The sequence below is a fragment of the Galleria mellonella genome, unplaced genomic scaffold (assembly GCF_026898425.1).
Source record: "Galleria mellonella isolate WM207_F2 unplaced genomic scaffold, CSIRO_AGI_GalMel_v1 utg44, whole genome shotgun sequence".
Taxonomy (NCBI): domain Eukaryota; kingdom Metazoa; phylum Arthropoda; class Insecta; order Lepidoptera; family Pyralidae; genus Galleria; species Galleria mellonella.
Genome location: NW_026442100.1, coordinates 2714769 through 2738828, shown reverse-complemented (window position 1 = coordinate 2738828; position 24060 = coordinate 2714769). Strand labels below are relative to the sequence as shown.

The following is a 24060-nucleotide window of genomic DNA, read 5'->3' as shown; positions in this document are numbered from 1 at the left end:
TCTCCAATGTAGGTTACCACTATAAATATATACATTACTGTCATGCCTGCCTCCCATTAGAGTAGTAAGTTACCATCATACATACAAACATACATACATACATATCTGTCACGCCTGTCTCCCATTAGGGTAGGCAGAAATAATGGAATATCAAATGCTTCAATTCAAACAAACCTCTTTCGCTTCTTCTACATTCATCAATCTTTTTATACACCCTCGCCGGTTATGGGTACTTTTAATTTGGCCCTTCTTCAACACGTTGCCTATTTGGTCGACATACGTTCGTCTAGGGCGGCCCCTACCGACATCTCCATTCAGTTACCATCATCTAACATACTTCACAATTTCTTCATGATGCAATGCAATTAAATTGTGTTTCAGTATTGAAATTGAAAAATCCTTCAGCGTAGTATGGCCAGATACAATTTTATGAGAGTGGCCTCGGATGATAGAGGGCTTGGTTGTGACCAAAGTGGACGCCATAGTCTCGTTTTTTTACTGACAATGGTCACCATATTTTAGAAGTTACGCTATTCGGCCCTGTACAATTTATTTTATATTTTTTTTGTAGAAATGGCAAAATTTTTATTGGCCTTCCTATTCAAAATTTGCAATAGACAGTGTAAAAAAAATTTCAAAATTTGTAATATATTATTTATAAAATGTTAAAACCGCTTTAATTATTACTCAATAACGAAATATGTACATTCCTCACCAATGCTGTCTCAGCACTTATAAAACTATTTTCTAACTATTTTCTTACCTTATCCCATGTGAATGATACTTTTGGTTTTCTCAGTCGAAGTATCTCAGAAATAGGGGACTTTTCAATACGACTACACGGGCCTCCCCATGCTTCCACTAGCTGAAATGAAGCGTTAAATAAAATATTAAGTACGTCACTGCAATTAAAAAAAGTTATGAAGTTGGCATGTTGGAATAACACCTGAGTTCTCAGGAATGGCAACGCATGGGGGGTATCATGGGCGAAACAGTATACTCTGTTATGTCCATGGTACTGCTCATGTCTATAGGCGACGGTTACCACTTTCCATCAGGTGGGCCGTCAGCTTGCTTGCCATTCTAAGTTGTATAAAAAAAATTATGGATATACATCCAACATTAAAAAATAAAAAGTATATTTTTCTTGAAGTGTATTTTAATATATTTTATATTATTTATTGATAAAATTCGTATAAATGGCGAGCTTAATGTTAAGAACAGAAAGTATTAAGTCTATTATCTTTCGTCATATTTCGTATCAAGTGTGTATTTTTTAAACCTACCTTTTCTCCAGCCATGAGAATTTTCATTCTTCTGTCGAGCAGAACTCCAAAAGGGAACAGTTGGAGTAGTAAGGAGGCGGGAACTGGGGGCAGTGGACATGGCAATGATTTGCGGAACATAAGCGATTGTACCTGCAAGATGGAAAATGATTCACCTACATTAAGGATTAGCAAATATAGTATATCTAATTTATATAGGTAAGATATATAGATAATAAGGACTAGAGGAAAACAATGTACAAAAGTCGTTCTAAATGTGTAGTTACTTCTATGGTATGTCTATAGTGCTGTTCATGTTAATTGACGACGGTTGCCACTTTCCATTATGTAGGCTTTTTTTTTTAATGAATGATATTGGAATGGTAATCCCACCTGCGCTATCGATATACACTGACGTTATGACGTATATATGACTGACTGGCACCAGTGAAGGATGATAGGTGAGGATGAAGCAGGTCAGTTAGCCCATTGTGACGAATTTAACAAGAATTGTTTACGATGGTTTCAAGAGCGAACCACGTGGTGGTTGACCTAATAGGGCATATTGCTAGCAATGGGGCTGGCAAACTTCATTGCTAACAATCCTTTATCCCCCATTATGTGGGCTGTCAGCTTGTTTGCCATTATATATATTATTAAAAAATAAATGGGGTAATCTCCTTCTTTTTAATAATTGATTAAAATAGTCAGTTTTAAAATTTTATGTTCGACCATCAAATATTTTTAGAATATGTAAGTAAGTAGATACAAAAAAATCTGTTTCTTTGAAGTAAATACCTATTATTGTTAGGAAATATTTATTTCAAAAAACAATATTATCCAATTCTCAGCAGGTAATATAAAAATATCTATAGTAGGTATCCTAAAAGGAACAAACAATGAATAAATTTTGTTCTAATAAAAACCACAATCTTTTATTCAAATGCAATAAGGTTTACTATTAGATTCTTCGATACCACAATTACTTAGTATCGAGTTTGTATTTATTTGAACAAACAAATCAAATAAAAAGCTCTCTTTAATTATATAAATAACATATAATTGTTAAACAAAGTCTATTTTGCACTAACAATTTTATAATGACAATTTTGCTAATTACTTTTTTCTGTTACTTAGGCACACGCACGAAATAAAAAGTTATGTTTCTTCTTTTATGTATTTTTTCTTTTTGCGTACATCTATCGTCTGTCTGTTGTTATTTGTGTGTAAGTAATGCAAAGAAAATATCTATTAATCTATCTATAATTAAGATTTTTTTTGGTGGATGAAAATGGTATGGTAACCCCGCCTGCACTAATGGATATGCTGGCGGAGCACCAGTGAAGGGTAATCGATGAGAATGAAAACAGGCCAGTTAGCCCATCATGATGAATTCATCAGGAATTAACCATGATAGTTTCCAGGGGGAACCACGTGGAGGTCGACCTGGTTGGGTATATTGCTAGCAATGGGATTTTTAGTCTCCATTACTAACAATCTCTTTCCCCCCTCTATAATTAAGATTGTGTTCAACAAAAGAAAAACCGACTTCAAATGTGGGAGAACTAGTTAATTTAATTTAAAAACTAAACAACCGATTTTCATAAAATTTCTATAAAACCAATCTGTAAGTATATCCTTTCATATAAAAAAAGAATTTTCCAAATCGGTTTACAATTGATGGAGTTATGAGACAACAAACATTCGGTTGAAAAGTGTAAACCTTTTTGATCTATGCTGGTATGTTTGAAGCATTATGTAATTAGGTAGCATTACAATTTGGCGTTCATAATTATTATTATATTGTTAATGTTCGTATAAAATATTTTATGTACAAATATTAATAAAGTATTCGTTTATTTTAAATACACTATCGGGACTTAATGCAATGAGGAATTTTTTACAGGTAAATAGTACTTACGAGTATATATCTGCTTTTTAATAAAAAAAGCAGGTATATACGTGCTTTTAATAAACAAAAACAGGTATATACAGACGGTAATAGCCGACCTAAATTGACCAATGTCGTGGTTTAAAATTAACTATTATAAATGTCGTGAAATAGTAAATGCAAATATCTGTAGTAATTGACATATGATATTTTCAACTTACTAGGCAATTTTTTTATATCATTTCAAAATGACTCGATTCAAGGTCCAGTAAAACAATAGTTACTAAATAAGGTACAATACTAAGGATAGACAATGGCCACATGCACTTGGCGGTCGTTATTGCTGCATTACCAAAACGGGCGGATTTAATTTTAGCATTGTTATAAATTCTCGTTCGAGTATATACACTAGTGTATTATGACGTTCGTGGTTTAATGGTTAATAGAGTTTTTTTTTTTTAATTGATGATAATGGAATGATAACCCCACCCGCGCTATCGGTATACACCGGCGGGGCACCAGTGAAGGATGATAGGTGAGGATGTAGCAGGTCAGTTAGCTCATCGTGACGAATTCAATAAGAATTGTTCACGATGGTTTCCAGGGGGAACCACGTGGAGGTCGACCTGATAGGGCATATTGCTGGCAATGGGGCTGTCAAACTCCATTGCCAACAATCCCTTTCCCCCTGGTTAATGGAGTAGGTACAATTAGAAATCTGTGTGATGATGGAGTAAGAGTACTTGTAATGTAAATAGTACACAAATACAGGAAAATTGTTCAGCATACAGATATTTAAAGATTGTGTTTTACGAAGTAAAAAAATAAAAACGACTTCAATTGTCACATTAAAATTAGGTAAAATTTGCCGTTGATTTAGAAAAGCCACGTTAGGAAACGTTACAAAATACACGATACAAATTGTAAATTAGAAGATCAAAGGAGGTTTTATGTGAAAGAGGTCGAAGTGTAACCAACCAGAGGGTTACTTTATATAAAAGTCACGGTAATCTCCACAGATATAGATAGAGTTAGACGCCCCAAGTATAAATTTAATTTATCAACTTAAGCATCTCATTATGACTATCTCATTAAAAAGCTGTTTATTGATTGCAAAACTCCTCTCGAACTAAAATCTTTCGAAATTGTTTTTTTTTTATGCAACTTAGAATGGCAAATAAGCTGACGGCCCACCTGATGGAAAGTGGTAACCGTCGCCTATAGACATAAGCAGTACCATGGACATAACAGAGTATACTGTTTCGCCCATGATACTCCCCATGCATTGCCATTCCTGAGGACTCAGGTGTTATTTCTCTGTATCTATCGTCTTAGAATCGAAATACCTTCACGGTAATGTTTATTTATTTATTTATAGCAAGGCAACAGATTACAAATTAATACATTTATAAAATAAATATTACATAGATTTTTGTAATAAAGTCAAAATTATTATAATTTTTGTTAATAGTGATTGATAAAATAGTAATTTCTTGAAATTTTCAAATTAAAATATGAAAGAGATCATTTTAGATATATAGACGAGGATATAAATAGACGACGGTAGGCCGTCCGTTTGTTTGCCATTTTGTTTGTAATACTTGGGTAGGAAATGTTTGTTACTTCACCTTCATTTATATTCAAAAACAATTTGGCCAAAGTATCCGCAATAGGAAATGGATATTGTGCGCTAGAGACAGTTGTTAATTTATTCATTGCTTCCTAATAGAACCGAAACCACAGAAAATTGGGTACGCTAAACTTAAACAGTTCACCTACATCGACGGTGGAAAGGCAAAACGTATTTAGTATCACTTTAGCCGATATTAAGATATATATCGCTGAACTTAGTTTTTTTCGACGTTGATATCGTATTCGTATCGTATCGTAGTCGATATTTACCAGAGGGAGACTTTGTACAAAAGTCGTTTGCTTGGGTTCCTCTATCCCATTCGTGTTTCTACCGTGAAGCAGTTGTTTTTGCATGGCTGTGTTTCGGTTTGAAGGGCGGGATATGGCGTGAATTTACAGGGTACAGAGGAATAACACCTGAGTCCTCAGGAATGGCAATGCATGGGGGGTATCATGGGCGAAATAGTATACTCTGTTATGTCTATGGTACTGCTCATGTCTATAGGCGACGGTTACTACTTTCCATTAGGTGGGCCGTCAGCTTGTTTGCCATTTTAAGTTGTATAAAAAAATATAATATAATAAATGTGGAAGTTTGTAATTTGTACTGATTGGATTTGTATTAAATTTGGTATACGAGTAAGTATCCTAAGTTACCATATACATACATACAGCTAGTATTTAATGAGATAATCAGAATAAGATGGTGGTGATTTAACGAAGACACAAAATGGCCGACCACAGAGATTTATTGGTTTACTTTTAAAAAACTTTTCGGTTTCTACCGATTTGTTATTGATATAACAAAATTGTCAAAATTATTAAGACATGATATATAACTGAGATAACTGCTTTCTGATAATTCTATCATCATCTCATCTCAGCCATTATTTGTCCGCTGCTGAACATAGGCCTCCCCCATAAACTGCCATAAAGAACGGTCCTGAACCACCTGCATCCACTGACTCCCTGACCTGCAATGAATTTGAGGTGATGACCTCTTGAATCACTCCATCTAGTAAGTGGTCGTCCTACATTGCGTTTGTCAGTACAGGTTCGCCACTCAAGAGCCTTTTTTTTCTTTTCCCCATCGTTGGACCTTTTCATTTTATTATTATTATTATTCCAGCTATGTGACCAGTCCATTGCCACTGCAACTTAATTATTTTTCCGGCTATGTCGATAATTCTATTTTCTATATTTTTTATTATCGTTTTTATATCGTTAGTCTTTTTGTATCGTTCAGTTTGTTTTGCTCTTTTGCAGAATTAGCTAAATGGCGCTTAATATATTTTGCCTTTTCAGCGCCAATATAACAATAAAGCTAATTTACCAGGAAACGCAATAAATACTGTTGCCACAACAATACCTTTGAGATGCCTGATCTACTTTAATTAGATTACAGAGATTTAGCGGAAATGAAAGTCACCTTGAGACAGGAGAGTGAGGCTCAATGAATTGGACGTTAATTGTTTACAGGAGGAAGACAATATTTCATATTATGTATTTCAAATATATTATGACTGAATGACTCCTCATCCCACAGCTGAAACTACTGAAGTTAGAACTACTAAATTTAGACAGTAGATTCCTTTTATGGCCTACCCAAGTAATAAAGGATTTTTCCAAATTCGGCGTGGGCAGCTAAGGGTACAAAAATAGGAGTGGCAATTTGTACGAGACCGTATATTGTCTAACAGATTTCCTTGAAATTAAACATATGTTAAAGAATATATATTCTTTTATATAAAAATAATGAAACTTAATTTCAGTATTTTTTAGAATTAATTCAATTTAACATATATAAGATATTACTAATTAACGCGGGCTAACCCGCGAGATACAACTAGTACTTAATATAATATACCAGAAGGAGACTTTGTACAAAAGACGTTTGCTTGGGCGCCTTTGTACCATTTGTGATACAACGTAAGCAGTCTAATATAATATATTTCAGAAGGAGACTTTGTACAAAAGACGTTTGTTGTGTCCACGATATTCCTCATGTACTATTCATGTTTCAACCAGGTGAAGCAGTTGTGTTTGTACGGCTGTGTATTAAAAAAAGGTTTGAAGGGAATAAATATGGCAGTGAATATACAGGGTTGTTACTGTTATGTCCATGGTACTGCTCATGTCTATAGGCGACGGTTACCACTTTCTCACAAGTGGGCCGTCAGCTTGTTTGCCATTCTTAGTTGTATAAAAAGAAAAAAATAAGCAGGATTGAAACAGACACTAACTAAAATTTGATCCTTCTGATAAATTATTTCTTATTCTAGTAGTTGAAATTGTAATGTATACAATTGCAAGTATATAGGTGAGCAATTACTTTCACTTATTTTGAAATTTGTAATATCAAACAAGTTTAAGTGGTGAAAAATTGTAACTGTCATACATGCACGTTCCGTACTCTGTAATTTTTCTCTATTTCACTCTTCACATCGAAAAATACGAGAGATACTAAAGTATTCATAGAGAAAACTTTTATACAAAGTACCTGAGGTAAAAAAAGTAATTTACTTACATAATCACTGTTATCAAATTCTAATCGCAATACGGCAACGTAGTAGTTGCCATCCATGCTCTCTTTTAATATTGACACCTTCAGCTTCAAGGAAAATATATCTTCGGCAATCTCATACAATTGGCCTGGAAACAAGTTTAATTATATTACAACTATGATCTATAATATCTGAGAGTGGGTTCAAGTCTCTAGAATAGTGTGTATGTGTTATGATTCCAACTTTTCTCCCACACCGTCGCTGACTTGAAAAGATGTGGCCTATCAACAGCTTTTTAAATTAATGGATTGAAGAAGATAATCATCATTTGTTTTGCCAGTAATTGCTACGCTTGGCAGGCGGATTGGCAACCGCAATTAGGCTTTGAAGATGTTTTAAGAGCGACGCTGCTGTCCATCCCTCGCTCTCTCTTAGTTGCCTTTTACGACACCCACGGGAAAGGAAGGCTTATTCTGTGCCGGGCCACTGAGCCAGAATGAGATAATATTAGCTTATTATTATTTTGTTTTTTTTTTTTATCAAATATATTTTATAATCAAAATATGTTCTGGCAACATATCTTTTTTGGTCATCCTGAAGCGGAAAAGAGCAGAAACACATTGTATGCTTACTCTGTTAGCAAATGGTTTAAGGTCGTTGAAATCAGATAATTTTTGGACATAATATGTTTAGATATGTATACTTGTAGTCTGAATAAACTCTAGAATACGAGTCTATTTTGAGATAAAGTTTTCCCAAAAGACTATCTACAGTACATAATCAATTTTCTGGTCCTTAAATTAAGCCAGCATGTGTAATAAGGACTCAGACAGAAAAAAAATTGGGGCATAACCCAGAACAATCAGATCCTAGAAAATATAATAATAAAATAGAAATGCTACTTGCCCATGAGATAATGGGTAAAACCAGTCCTTCCACTGCTGTATACAAGCTCGGCACCGTGCCTGTGAGCACGCGTGAGCTGCATGTTAGGTGAACGCATCCGCGGGAAGGTGAACCTCATCCGTTGATGTATACTGTCCACTGACTGCAGGAACGTACAGAAGTACCGTCCAGTAGCGCGGATCATTGTGTCGTAGCTGTTGGTATGTGATTAGTAAATATAGTCGATGATGTTGAACTTGAATTTATTAGTTTCCTTGGGAGTATTCTATTAGTAAAGCTGAGAGAAACGTGAATTGAAAATCGACAAATGGGTGATTTTTATCAAGCAATATTTTTGTCTGATTTCGGTGAAAATTTTTGGTTTTAGGCAAGTCTTCGGAACATTTAATGTTTCCAGAAAGTGTTTTGTAAAATGATTCCTTCTACATTTTGGGAACATTGGCTTTTCCGAGGACTAGAAGTTGAAAGCATAGTTCAAAAGTTCTCCGAAATTGAATAATCACTTGTTAAAAATGACCCAAATAATTGTGAAATTGTCGTACTAACTTATAAAAGCGCGCAGTTTTAGTATGTGGTGCTCAACATTTTACAATTTTTAGTCCAGGAGTTTTTAGTCAAAGAGACTTTTTAGTCTCTTTGAGAAGACAGTTTCACTAGTACATAGAACACCTCAATAATAGATGTTAATGATTTCGATTACACTCTTACATTAGTACTTTATTCTCAAAAATGGATGCTTCCATTCTAGATTGATTTGTGTCCCAGAATTTTTCATTTAATTTTATTTACCCTATTGCATCGATGTCCAAATCACGCATGTGCGTCCAAACCATTTATCAATATGTTCACACTCATCAATTTGATTGACAGTTATTTTATTGATATCAATGAATTTTCATTACTTTCCTAACGTTGTGTAAGCTTTCACAAAATACGCACGTAGGCGTCTGTTATGTGAAATCTGATATAAATAAAATTTTATTGCGTCTTTTAAAAATGGCTTCTATTAGCGATGTGACAACCATATTATTAAACTCTTTAGGGATAATATTATCATACAGTTTAAAAATAAGACAAACACATTATATTTGCTAGAAAAAAACGGTGCCTTGAATTACGACATAATGAATATTGACTCATTATAGAAATTTAAAAAAAACATATGCTGATGATCGGCAACGCGTTTATAATCTAAGAACGCATTAAATTTCAAATGTTTGAATTTAGAATATGGCCTAAGATGCCGTTGCTGAAGTCAAAGTTTCATTAAAAACTTTTATACCCGGAAAATTAAGCGACGGGTTGTTACTAGTACGTAGTTGTATAAATATGTTGATACATATTTTTGTTATGTATGATGTACAGAGATATAAAAGGCATAATTTTTGAAAAAAATACGGCATTTATTGTAATGAAACGAACAATACAGGAGTAAAACTTAACGATTGTTAAGTTCTGATCAGGAATGATGAAAATTTTGTGTAATATAAGCCGAAAAATAAAGACGAGAATTGAGAACCTTATTTCTTTAGAAATTCTTTAAACATATAACATGTATGATTTAAGGTTTATTACTTATTATACTTTCCTAAATAATAATACAAAGTATAATATTTGCGACTTCCCAATAACTTGATGGGAACGTGCCCATGACGTCAAATAAAGTATTAGCGTCAGAAAATATGACCATGACTTTCGTAAAATATTTATCTTTATAAAATATACAGTCATTATTTTTGCTATGTTGTTGATATAAAATGCTTACCTATTATTAACGTTCTACTTCGTAACATTAAAAGTAGCATTAGTTATTAAACAATTTTTTTTATATAATAAACTCGTTACGAAAATTCAAAGTCTAAAGCTTTTGTATGAGATTAATCTGAAACAGCATACAGCTACTGTTCAAAATTAGGTAAAATTGTATAAATAATATTATTTATATCGTGGACCAAGTATCAAAATTTTCTTCATAATGAAAAAAAGGCACGCTATAGTAGTGACATTTATATGGAAGAATACGCACCCATAGTTGCTGAAGAACTTTACAAAGCACCTGCCGAAGAAATGCATAACCTTTTCGGGGGTGGCGAATTTTTCCCGCATAGCGTTCAATTTGTCCCCATTAACAAGAATGAGACTGTTCAAGCGAGGAACCCCAGATCCTCTTCGCCTGTACACTTCCAAAGCTCCAGTACAGCTTGATCTTTTAATAGAACTTTTTCTGTTGTTATCAGATTCAGTTGATTTATTCTCTGAGTCATCTGTACTTTTTACCTGCTCATTTGATTCAGGACATTCATTTATCCATTCCTTCTTTTCTCTGTGATCTTCGAATTTGATCGCTAAACTTCTTCTATTATGTTTAACTTCTTTTATATTGCTTATTTCAAGTTCTTTGCCCTCATTGATCCTATCCCAAGATTTGGAGACACTGTGAGATATTTCTTCCGATGAATTGTAGGCATCTATCTCTTTCTTTGTTACAGCTGTCAGTACGTTCGTAGCTGTGAAGGGACATCTGAAAGGCTGACCTCTGTTATCTGTGTGGACAGAAGCACTTCGCCACGTTGGTTTCGATTTCAAGGATGGTTTTCTTGGAGCTGGACTGCAGGGCATAGATGTCGCTGGACTATTGGAATCTTTAGAAAAAAGGCCAGCTAATGCACTTGCGAGGCGTAACATCAACGCGTCGGGATATTGCTGCAAACAAATAGTTTTATTAAGATTTATTGAATATTTATTCTAAAATGGATTATTTTTCTGCTACTGGTACATAGAAATATTGTTTGTTATGGTACAGTAGTAAAATTCTATGCTAAAATGCATTATATGTTATAAAATGTTCTTTTTAATTGAAATTTCAATATTTCTATCTTATATTTCTGAAAGGTTATTTTTTCCATGTTTGATTTCGTGTATCCTGAATTACGAGTATTTGTTGTTCATATAAGCATTCGACGTATATCGATTATGTTTCTTAAATATTTTTGGTTTTATGTGATTGTTCATACCTGTGTAGCACTAAAAACTGTGTTTCTTGCGCCAGCCTCTCGCAATATGGTCTCCCATATTTCTTCGCCACATTCTTGCTAAGTGGAAAAGGTAAAAATAGCTGGATTAAATTGATTTTAAGTAAGTAATTAGAAAGAACATATATAAATTCGGTATCCTGTCATAGTGTTTATAAAATAACATCTTTTTCTAAGAAAGAGTAGGTATATGAGTATAGTATTATAAGTATAGGATTATAAAACAATAGTTGGTTAACGTATAAAAAATAATTTGTAAATAAGATATTTCGAAATAAAAAAAAGCCATAGTAAGGCAACAATGAATTTATGTAACTTTGTTTTCTACAGTAGCAGGTTAATAATGTATTATAGTATTACCATATTCCTTTCTTCCTGTTTTGTTAGTAATCCTTTCCGCCTTAAGGAAGGATTCCGTTTTGAGGAAATACCTATATTAGATACTTTTCAATTGGTAATGGCTAATAAATAATTTATGCTTAATTTTTCATCATCACCATTATATCAGACTAATTGTCCATTGCTGAACATAAGCCTCCTCTTGGAGGAGGGGGTTGTCAGTAGTTGCCACGCATGGCAAGCGGACTGGCAACCGCAGTTACGCTTTACGCCAGGATCACACGGCCAATTTTGCATATGATAGATATATTACTAGTCGTATCCCGCGGATTCACCCAAGTCAAGTATATAAAGTGTCCTGTTTACTTAATTAGTATATACATATATTACTTGTGTATTAAATTTCATTCAAATCCGTTCAATGGTTTTTGCGTGAATCCATCCATCCATCCATGATTTATCTATTCATTCATCGGAAAAATTCTACAAGAATTTTAAAAGAAAAATTGACTAGACGTAAACGTAATGGTCACTAGACGGACGATATGAGTAAAATATTAAACAATGACCGACAAATTTGGAACGTCACGTGCTAGTTGCGAAATTCGTCTAAAGGTCGCAGCTAAAGACGACAGTAACTAAACTTTTGATGTAATCTTACTTAATACAATGTAACTACACAATGTCTGTACGTAGGAGATTATTTAGAGAAATTGGTACGATGGGTCTTAATAAGAGCTGCAGAATGTGAAACAATAGTTTTGTGGATTCTCAATTCGGTTGTTTTTTTTTTTGTTACCTCATTAATCCATTAGTTATAAACCAATTTGATTTTTTTTTTATGTTTTTTGTTTGTATAAGGATATACTTACAGATTGGTCCCAAATTAATTTTATTAAAATCAGCTAAGTAGTTTAGTTTTGAAATAAAAATAATTGTTTAGTTGAAGTCGGTATTTTTTATCTTAATTTTAAATTAACATTTTAAAGGTCTGATTTAAATTTTCGTGTTTAAATGATCTTAATAAGCCTACAATCTAGAAATGGACATCTACTTTCAAAATCTACGCGTATGAGGTTGCGAGCAAAAGCTTGTTTGTTATATTTATGTAGCAGTCTTTGTTAACACTGTGTATACAGATAAATGGAAATAAGTAATGCAAATATTTCAATCTATATGAAAATAAGCGCATATATTTTCTTTTTCATAAATCGTATAAAGGCTAAATTGTATATACAGTTTGGTGAACTGATACAATAATAACTTTTATTTTTCGCTTCACAAATTGTACTGAACAACTTGACAGATATACTATGATACTACTATGATTTGAGATATAGTGTCCAAGATAAATGTCACATTACATAGCTATATTGCAGATACCACTATCCATCAGTTGGGCGTATGCTTGTTTGCCACCTCAGTGCTATAAAAAAAGATAATTACAATAAGTATTAAATTGATAATATTTCATTTATAGAGATATTGAAATCTAGGGCGAATTCTAAGGAAGTGTTCTACCAGGGAAATTTATCAGTATTCCCAAATTAATATATACTTTATATATGAAAAAAACAATAAAAAATGTCATTAATCATTTCACAAATAAATGTACCAGAGTAATGAAGCTCAAAATATTTTGGAAGTGAAAGAAAAAAAAAATAGTTTATTTTTTTGTCCTTTTTGAATGTAATGTAGTTCATATATTTTTTTTATTGTATGTTGTTATATGAAGTCGAATATCGAACGCGCCTATTTTAGAACTGGATAAATAGTAATTAATTAAGATTATTTATATTTTAATTAATCTTAATTAATTACTTAATAAGATAATAATTATCAGATTTGCGTCAGACAAGTAGACAAATAGAAATTCTTAGGGGTGGAGTCAGTTCACGGAGTACTGCTTTCTATGGTGGTAGTATTTATATAAAAATTGCTGTTTCTTACAGCTCAGTATATATGTATCAGTACTTAAAGTATATTAAATAATAAATTAGGATATAACATATATACTTACAGAATACATTTGAATTTGTTCAGCCATTTAAGCGTAATTAAGTAACAATCACATTAACATTTTTTCTAACATTCTTATTAATAGTTCTTGACGTAAATCCAGCTTTTTTACAATCTAAGTAATATCCAGTAGGTAATCTAATAAGTATGGCGAGTAATAAAACTCTATGTGAAAGCAATTTAATACTCTTTGTAAGTACCTATAAAGAGCTTGATGTAAATTGATGAGATAAAGGCTTAGATCCCATATTATGTAAAGTTATGTTTAGTGAACAAATTCATGAATAAGTATGACAGAATTTGCGTCATGAGAGTTGCTAATAATCATAGATAGATGCATACTTACATATCAGTCACGCCTGTCTCCCATTAGGGTAGGCAGAAACAATGGAACGCCCAATGCTTCGATTCAGACAAGCCTCTTTCGCTTCCTCTACATTCATCAATCTCGCTACACGCTCGCCGGTTACGGGTATTTTTAATTGTGCCTTTCTTCAGAACGTCGCCTATTTGGTCGACAAATATCCGACTAGGGTGATCCCTATCGACATCTCCATTCATTCTTGCTGGATAAATATCTTTTGTAACTCTTCTTGAGTCCATGCACTCCAAGTGGTCAAACCAACGCAAAAATATATGTAATATATATTCAATATCATCTTTACTAATATAATAAAGCAGGAAGGTATGTTTATTTGTTTGATTTAAAAAAAATCTATTTGCATTTAACAAGTCATTTCTTTAAGAAGGCTTTTTAACATCATAATGCGATCACGAAGCCGCGATATACAGTTTCTATGTCAGAACTATTATATCAAACTATTAGTAGATATAATGCTTCTAAAATATTAGTCATGGTAAAATAATAAAAAGACAGTCTCGAAAATCCGAATTATTTCACAGAATAAGAGAAAATACTGAAGAAAGAACTGAAGCTATTATGCGGCATATCAATGCCATTAGCACTGAGAAGCAGATGTTCAGTGACTGGGAAATATATTAAGGGTAGACATATTTTTCTACCCTCATAACTTTCCGTTCATTGTTACTATCAGAACTCTCTCGCAATGCCTCCCACTCATAGAATAACAATGTAACACGTCCCGACAAGCAAAATTTATTTGCAATTTCTTGGTTTTTTTTGCACTTTTTGTTTCTTATAAAATTTTCCTTTTGTTTCATAATAATTTTGTCTGTAAATGAGTATATACACGTAGATACAAGTCAATCTATTATATTCTTTTTACGGGTCCTCTTAGGGGACTTTGTAAGTAGTTGCCACGCTTGGCAGGTAGATTGGCAACCGCAGTTAGGCTTTAGAGATATTTTAGGAGGGACGCTGCTGCCCATCCCCCGCCGTTCTTTAGTTGACGGGAAAGGAAGGGATGGCCTACCTAATCTTTGCCGGGACACAAGTAAAATATCCTCGTAATTTAAATTGCATTATCATTACTTAATGTGATTGTAAATTTGTTACCAAAATTTGTTACCAAAAAATGTTATTACCAACAATCACTATGAAGCTTGACACATACGTACTATATGGGATAGATAAGGACAGGTTACTTTTTTTTATGCAACTTATAATGGCAAACAACTTGACGGCCCACCTGATACAAAGTGGTAACCGTTGCCTATAGACATGAGCAGTACCATGGACATAACAGAGTATACTGTTTCGCCCATAATACCCCCTTGCGTTGCCATTTCTGAGTATTCAGATGTTATTCCTTTGTACCCAGTAAATTCACTGCCATATCCCACCCTTCAAACTGAAACACAGGAAAACATCTGCTTTACGGTAGAAACACGAATGGAACAGAGGTGCTCAAGCAAGTGACTTTTGGACAAAGTCTCCTTCTCGTAAAAGTCTCCTCTATTACCCAATTGGTGAACATATTCGTACAGACGAAGTCACGGGTAAAAAGCTAGTGTAATTAATATGATATAAACCTTAGATATAGTTGAAAAAATATATTTCATCGAAAATATTGTTTGAAGAAATTAAAATTATCTAAACTGTATTTATTTATCTAGTTGATTAACACTTTATTGCAATAGTTAGGGATTATAGTCGTCTCCTAAGGTCGATTCAAAACATTTGCTTGATCTGGGATCAGTCAAACGATCCCGGATCTGACACGGCGAACGTGTGACTTTCGCGGGTCATTGCTTTTCAGCTTTGCTGGTCCCTTGTAATGGGGACTATTGTTGTTTATAGTATATTTCAGTTGTTGCAGATAGACTTTCATAGTGCACTTTGCCTTTATAAAATAATCATACTACATAGTTTTTGTCCGCGATTCCATGTATCTAGTTATTTAATATTTTTTCTCTGGATATGCTGTAAATCGGGTAATCGTGCGTAAGAAGAAAAATTAATAAAATATGCTATTTACAGATAGTGTATCATGATAAAACTTCGACCAGAATTTACGTTGGAACTTTAAGAACACCGCTTACAATTTGGTGTAGTAGTTTCTACGTAATATCGTAACAAACAGACATACTATTACTGTGTAGTTTTATACTATAGAGTTTAGAAGACATCGTATGGAACGTATTATGACTACAATGTATCAGTATTTCTCTTCATTTTTAGGATATCGCATCTCGTAAATAAATCATAATACATTAGGGCAAGAGAAAAAAAAAAAAAAACAAAAAAGAAACATACTAGGCAGCCTCGCTGGCAAGACTAATATTTTCTTCTTAACTAATATGAAGATAGATCCATGCCCAAAGCCGCAATGCAATTAACTGTATAAAAATATATGAAGCTGCTAGTACAAAAATATTTTTTAAAGCTTTATTCTTTTTTTAAATTAATACATAAATACATTTTAATTACTTTTCCATAATCTAAATTATTAGCCAGTATCTCTGTACTTCCTAAATGTAAGCTGATAAAGAATACCTATAGCATTAAGTCCGCCTTTTTCATACGTTTTATTCGTTAATAATGTTTAAATAAATTAATTAATAAAACAGAATAAACAAGTAATAATTATTTTTATTAAGTAAATTAAACTATTTATTTAATTAATTTTATATCTTACAGTTATATAGAGGAGAAAATAAAATAGATTGCACTACGCGTTGATTTGAAGCAACTCATAAATCTAAGTCAGAAGCACGCCACGAACTCTTGCCGCTCTCTCTACACTCCACTGAGATAACTTAATAAGAAAAGACAATTAAAAAACTACACTTTTAGACGTATAATGATAAACCTTAGTACTCTATTGGTATATATGCTAGCGGTTTTTTATACAACTTAGAATGACAAACAAGTTGATGGCCCACCTGATGGAAAGTGGTAACCGTCGCTTATAGACATGAGCAGTAACATTCCTTAGGACTCAGGTGTTATTCCTCTGTACCCTGTAAATTCACGCCATATCCCACCCTTCAAACCGAAACACAGCTATGTAAATACAACTGCTTCACGGTAAAAACATGATGAACATGAAAACATGATGTCAGAAACATGACAATCGACTTTTGTACAAAGTCTTCCTCTGGTAAATACCAGATAACAAGGATAGGAGACGAATTCATTTTAGTTTCTATTATTAACATTTTTTTCTCATCCGATTATTAGGTATTCTGTGTTAACAGTAAATCAGAATTTTCTAAGGGATGCAAAATGCGTCAAAACAGAACACCACATAGCTGGTAGAGTTAAGTGACTCAAATAAACAGGAAGGACGTAGTTCATCTTAGATACCTATTGTTATTGTGAAGCGGGGATGTCTTTGTTAATAGAAAAAAAAAATTTGCCATTAAAAGATAACTGTAAACATAAAAATAAATTCTTTAAAATATAATGTATTCTCTATTTGTCTATCTCAGTGTGCGCGTGCCTGCATGTAATTGAATTAAATAGTTTAAACGTTGAAAATACCACGCAGAAGTTTTCAGTGGGAGTTTGCAACAATATGTAATTTAAACTACCTTTGTATACGTGACGTATTATATAAAAAAGGCATATAATTTGATTTTATTTGGAGACAAATAATGAAAATAATACGAGATCGTCTATCAATCGCGTGATGTTTTTTGCAAGTTTTAAATGATGAGGTTTTAAACTCCTCAAATCCGCCCCTCCTTCATCATGTGTGTTTGGTACCAATTAATCCTAATAATCTTTAAAATATTGTCTTTAAATAGAAATATAATCTAATTTAATTATGAAAAATAAGCACTATGATATGTATGTCTGAACAGACATTAAGATCGCAACGTCAAGTCAAGGTTTTGAGCCGGTTGTCGGTTTAGAAATCACGCGATCAATGAAAAAATACGTGATAATAATACACGTGATATCTCACTACAATCCCCCTTCCCCGCCCTTGTGATATTTCGTGATGTTTTCGATTCCATTCATATTATCCATGCCTAGTAGCAAACATAATAGGATATCAAAGTATGGCACAATATCATTAAATTTTTTTTTATTGATAGCTAAAATTCAGCCATTTTAAAAATTTCGCTTCCCTCACATTTATAAGTCTATTATATTTATACATATATAGTTCGCCAGTTACAGTTCTCAAGAGAAGTCTAGAGCTAGTAAATCTAATAAAACAAATTAAAACAAATACTAAGTAAAAGAGGCTGTTTAGCTCAACTAATGTAATAAAACAAATTAAAACAAATGTCTACTAAAGAAGGCAGTTGATATCAGCGTAAATGCGGCTCACTGCTCGCTCAACTCAACACAATAATAAAACAAACATTTTAAAAATAATGTGAGATATTCGTTCTGCCATGTGGTCCCGGCAAAGAATGGGCCACCCCTTCCTATCCCGTGCATGTAGTAGGAAGCGACTATGAGGACTTAAAAGTCAAGGGATGGGCAGCAGTATCTCTCTTAAAATGTCACCGAAACCTAATTGCGATAGCCAACCCGCTTGCCAAGCGTGGCAACTACTGGCAAAATCCCCAAATTCGTCCAAAAGCGACTTCTATCAAGTCTGAATTAATATGGAATCAACACGAGAGTAAATGCCATCGATTGTAACGTGTACCTAATATAAAAATAAAAAATACAGTCGTATTGTATACCAACCCCTTTTTGAAGTCGTTTGAAAAGACGAGTGACGAATTCAAATTATGTTGAAATGCAAATTGTGTCGAAATTCGAAATCATCCTCATCATCATTCATGTCGCTTTCATTGCAGGTGAACACGGTGATATTATTCACCCATTTTAGTAAACATATTCGGGTGTTTTTGTTTGGGTCCTTGTTCTCGTTATCGTACAGGGACTATTTTTAACAAGTTCACGGTCATTGGAGTTCTGGATTCGCATATTTCGACCCTTTTTATCGCATCACTTGTTTAGTCTACAAGTTATTACCTATGACATTATATAGGTGGATATCAACATTTATTAAAATCACATTAGAAGAGCTTTGTATAAAAGATTTTGAACATTATCCCAAAAAAAGAAAAATGATTTGAAAAACGAAAAAAAAATTATGAATCTCCCATACTAACTTGACATCTGAGAAAAAACGGTATATTGTTTTGTATCAAATGTAAAATCAAATCAACGTTAAATAAATGTTAAATTGAACCAATAGGTTTATAAATCATAGGGAAATGATCGTTTAAGTAAAAATAGAAGTATATTAGTGATATTATATGCAGTGAATGATTCCTTTTTTTATTTTTCTTCTTTGACTTTTTAAGTTAGAAAGGTGTTACAGTTATAAGTCAATGGTAGAGAAACAAATTATTATCATATAAATAATATTTTATACAAGTAAAATATAAAATTTCGTATGTAAGTAATATATAAAATTTCACAAATGTCTGATGCAAATTTGATTAGTATGCGAGATCCAAAATTTTTCACTCCTTCTACAACTCATGACTCTTTGGAAAAAAATATTAAATTTCATTTTCAGAATATTTCCTAAAAAGGGTACTAATGATTTAGATTTCACTTTGTATTGTTTTCATTTAATTAAAAGTAAACTAACAAAAGCGGTATGATATTTATTTCACCGGCAGTGTTAGGGAAGTTAATTAAACACTACTCGTGTTACGTTCTGGATATTTCCTTATAATATGCATATATAAGTATTTTGGTGATGACGTAAATGGTTCTTCAAACGCATATGGAACCCTTCGATATCAAACGAAATAGAACATTATTACGTTTGCATTCGCATTATTTTAAATTAATTGCGTAGAGTCACGTTATGTACACACATCGGTTTTGTCATTAGAATATGTAGATAGTGCTACCTTCATGTTACTGTCAATTTATTAGTGTGAACAGTTCATTAGGGGAAATTTTTTTCCGAAGTCTGATGTTCTTGAGTTTGGACTCAGGAAAAATTTGAGGAAAGCTATATTTTTTTATTGGAACTTTGAATGGTAATCCAGTTGGTCGAAAGTGGTTACCTTTGTCACAGATAATATAATACTATCCTTTGTCTGTCGTATATATCGATGGCATCATAGAATAAATATACTGTGACGTTGAAGGTGGGCTGCTATTCCTGGCGTTTAAAGTTTTTAAGGAAATTCTACTTGCGTTAATGATATTCGCGGGCGGGGCTCTAGTGTGGGATGATAGGTAAGAATGAAAAAGTAAATTAATTGGCCTATCTACCTGGAATTCAACACTATGGTTTCTAGGATCCTTCCAACGGAATGGTCGACCTAACAGGGCATATTGCTATTAATGGAGCTGGTAGGTCATGGTTACCACTTTCCATCAGGTGGGCCGTCAGCTCGTTTGCCATTCTAAGTTGTATAAAAAAAACAACTTACTAGTAAACTCTTCCACACCCAACGACAAAGATGTTGTGTTATTTATGCTTCAGTACTCCGTAATCTTACTATCATACCCCGGGCCGTCTTATAGATATTATATTATATGTATGTAAAGTTTGTAAAATAGAATAAATATATAAACGCATGTATATTGTTATAATGTATCTATGCCATTAAATATTTACTTCTTAACCGCCTTCCCGTTTATTCAATTCCCAAATGTTCGGGAGAGAAAGAATATAATAGGAATTTTAAATTACAATCGACATATAACATAAAGACGTATAAACTAAAGAAATATTAATTTTCATAAAAAACTTTGTGCGTCAATTTAAATTTTTAAATAACTCTCTGGCGATAAAACACACATAAATAAAACCTAGTAATGGCGGCAAGCTTGCCTGCTGCGACGTTGGATTCTAACATGCTACGCGAAATATGTATATGCATATCGAGTGTTTTATTCACCACATGTGTTGTTTTTTAATAGGTGAAAATGGAATAGTAATCCCACCTGTATTATTGGTATACACCGACGGGGTACCAGTGAGAGATGATAGGCGGGGATGAATGCATCTGTTGGTCCACCATGACGAACGACAAAGATGTAACCGTGATGGTTTATGCACCAGTTGAGGTCGACTTTTAATAAACAAATAAAAATAAAATAAATAGATATTATATTATATGTATGTAATGTTTACTAACAATAGACATAAATATACAAACGTCGATTGTATATTGTCCCATTCGTGTTTCTACCGTGAAGCCATTAAATATGTTTCGGTTTGAAGGGTGGGATATCATTGAATTTACATGACAGAGGAAAAATATAATAGGAATGGCAACGCATTATCATCGACATATAACATAAAGACTGTTATGTCCAATAAATAAATATTCATTTTTAAAAAACTTTGTGTGTCCATCATTTAAATTTTTTGTCACTCTCTGGCGATAAAAACACAAAAATAAAACAATGTGACAATCTTGCTGCTCGACGTTGGACTAACATGCTACGCGACATCTGTATATACATATCGGCTGTTTTATTCAGTGTGTTGTTTTTTAATAGAAAGTGAAAATGCGAATGCGTAATATTTAGTCCTCAGAACTATCATCCTCATAATGAACTAGATCAGGCGAAAAGGATTCTTAGTAAGGATTTTAGAGGGGATGACTAACAATATACTGTTGGTCCACCATGATGAATTCGACAAGAATTAACCACGATAATTTCCAGGGGGAACCGCGTGGAGGTCGACCTGATAAAGTATATTGATATCAATGTTACCTAACCTCCCCATTACTAACAATCCCTTCCCCCACTAGTGAAGGTTGGCTATCAACTCACGGAATCTGTCCTTATCTCTTGCGATATGGAATAATTCGGCAGCACTCACAGTACCTGTCCACTGCCGGATATTGCGGAATCGAGACTTTTCTAAACGATCGACCCTCCTCTTGTCAATAATACATTGTTATATATACCCACTTCTAGTTAGATCTTCAACGACGCAATATTTAGGCCGTAAATTAATTCATTAGTTCAGCTATATTATTGCTTATAACGACAAGGCTTTCCGGATATTGAAAACAGTTGTATCGGGAATTGGGTTACGAGACGTGAATAGACGATATTCTTTTAATGCTCTTAGGCGCATATTACTTATGTTGCTTCAAAAGATGTTGAGATGATGATGAAGGATTTAAAAAAAAAAAACTTTTGTTATTATCTTAGACATTATCTGTTTACTTCCCCATAGATTGGATTATGAGACAATGATTCCTTATAAGGAACGGTCCTGAGCCATCTGCACTAAACCTGCTGCATTACTTTCTAAATGCCTTACTAATATTATAAATACAGCCTGGTATTCCTAAACAAGTTTTTGACCGTGCCCCCTTTGACAACGAAATAAATAAATGAAAAGTCTTTGCGGATCAACGCTGTTTACTCCAAAGTCGAATTTGATGCAATCATAAATGTAATGGTCATTCCCTTCACCTCGACGATCTTTATGGAACTCCGATAAATTGATATATGCACAATTATGTTTACGGCTCGTATGTTTCTTTTACCCCTTCTTTCCCGTGTGTGTCCTAAGAGGTGAGTAAGGAAACTAATGGTGAAGGGGTGGGTAGCAGCGTCGCTCTTAAAACATAACCAAAGTCTAACTGCGATTACCAATTGGAAGGGATTGTTAGCAATGGAGTTCGACATTGCTAGCCTATCAGGTCGACCTCCATGTGGTTTCCCCTGGAAACCATCGTGAACAATTCTTGTTGAATTCGTCACGATGGGCTAACTGACCTGCTTCATCCTCATCTATCATCCCTCATTGGTGCCCCGCCGGTGTATACCAATAGCGCGGGTAGGGTTACCATTCCATTATCACCCATTAAAAACAAAAACCTTCTGGCCAAGCGGGGCAACTACGGGCCTCCCTTATGGGAAATAATAAATTCTGCAGTGGACAGTTAACGCCTGATGTGACGATGATATTTTTTATATGAAATAGATATCTAATGCAAATTATTATGATTACTGTTTTATTTTCTTCACTTTGGTTAAAAATGTAAAGGTTTTTCTGTAAGGTTTAGGATAATTTCTCCTAAATTGTATTAATTAAAAATTGTAGTAATATTTCTACAACGTTTTCGGACAAAGGGGACGGTATTTTTTATATTTTTTAACATAAATAAAAATTGCTCAACATACAAAGAATTAAGAATTAAAAATATATATAAATAAAAAATAATACGGAAATGATACCTTTTCATATGAGACGTTATTTGAATTAGTATGTCCATTTTGAAATGTTGTATTTTCTAGCAAGTAAAAATAAAAAAAAAACAATATTTTTTTTATTTATTTCGTTGAAATAGAAGTGGGTCAATAATAACTCAAATTACTCATAAGTTTTAAACCAATATCGTTGGTTGTTGCCGAAATATGGCGCTGAGACAGATGGAGGAACAGACAAAGTTGGTGAAACTTATATGGTATACGTACGGGAACTCAAAAAAATAACATTGTAAGTCACCATAAGTTCCCATATTGAATGTACTGAATGTAACACGTTACGACCTCAGTGTCGCAAATAATGTTTTTTTTTTATATATAAAAATAAATTAAATATATTTTGAAAATATTAATAAAAAACGCTTACCACAACAAAATGTTGTACACTTTCAAGCAACCATCCGTACATTGTTCTGTACTTTTATAAAGTTATCTTAATTAATATCAGAACGACTTTAACAGCCTTAATTACTTTTTAATCCCAAAGACAAATCTATGATAAAAGAATGGAGTATGACAGTGTCGTTATTGTCTTAAGAATTTTCGATCAAATGATCCACTTAATTAATTTTCGCGGAAATTTACTTTGTTTCCCCTTTCACTTAAAGGACGTTTGTCACGTAAGGCTTTCGCGCTGACACTGAACTGGCTGACGGCAATGTATATATGTTTAATATTCAGTACCTTTCCTGGTGTCTAAGTTTGAAAATGTACAGCGGTATTAAATTCATTAATGTCTTAATTGTGACTGTTAATTGTAATTTATAGATTCCTCTTATAAAATCCTCTTATAAATAGATTTTGATAAAGTAATTAGAGAGTTTAACTTAGATATGGGCTTTATATAGTTACTATAACAGTTCTCTGCAGT

General features: G+C 33.2%; 1 protein-coding gene across 1 annotated transcript in view; it reads right to left on the bottom strand.

Annotated features, from left to right (window-relative positions):
* The window catches only part of LOC113510472 (soluble guanylate cyclase 89Db-like), a 33152-nt gene extending 9334 nt beyond the window's left edge, over window positions 1-23818 (bottom strand). Inside the window, exons 1-7 of the mRNA XM_052898582.1 lie at window positions 23557-23818; window positions 11213-11290; window positions 10225-10901; window positions 8199-8392; window positions 7316-7440; window positions 1287-1418; window positions 764-865 (exon numbers count right to left, since the gene is read on the bottom strand). Of these exons, the coding sequence (XP_052754542.1) occupies window positions 764-865; window positions 1287-1418; window positions 7316-7440; window positions 8199-8392; window positions 10225-10901; window positions 11213-11290; window positions 23557-23598 (1350 nt within the window). The 5' untranslated portion in view covers window positions 23599-23818. The remainder of the gene's footprint in view (window positions 1-763; window positions 866-1286; window positions 1419-7315; window positions 7441-8198; window positions 8393-10224; window positions 10902-11212; window positions 11291-23556) is intronic.
* Between the last annotated feature and the right edge of the window lie 242 nt (window positions 23819-24060).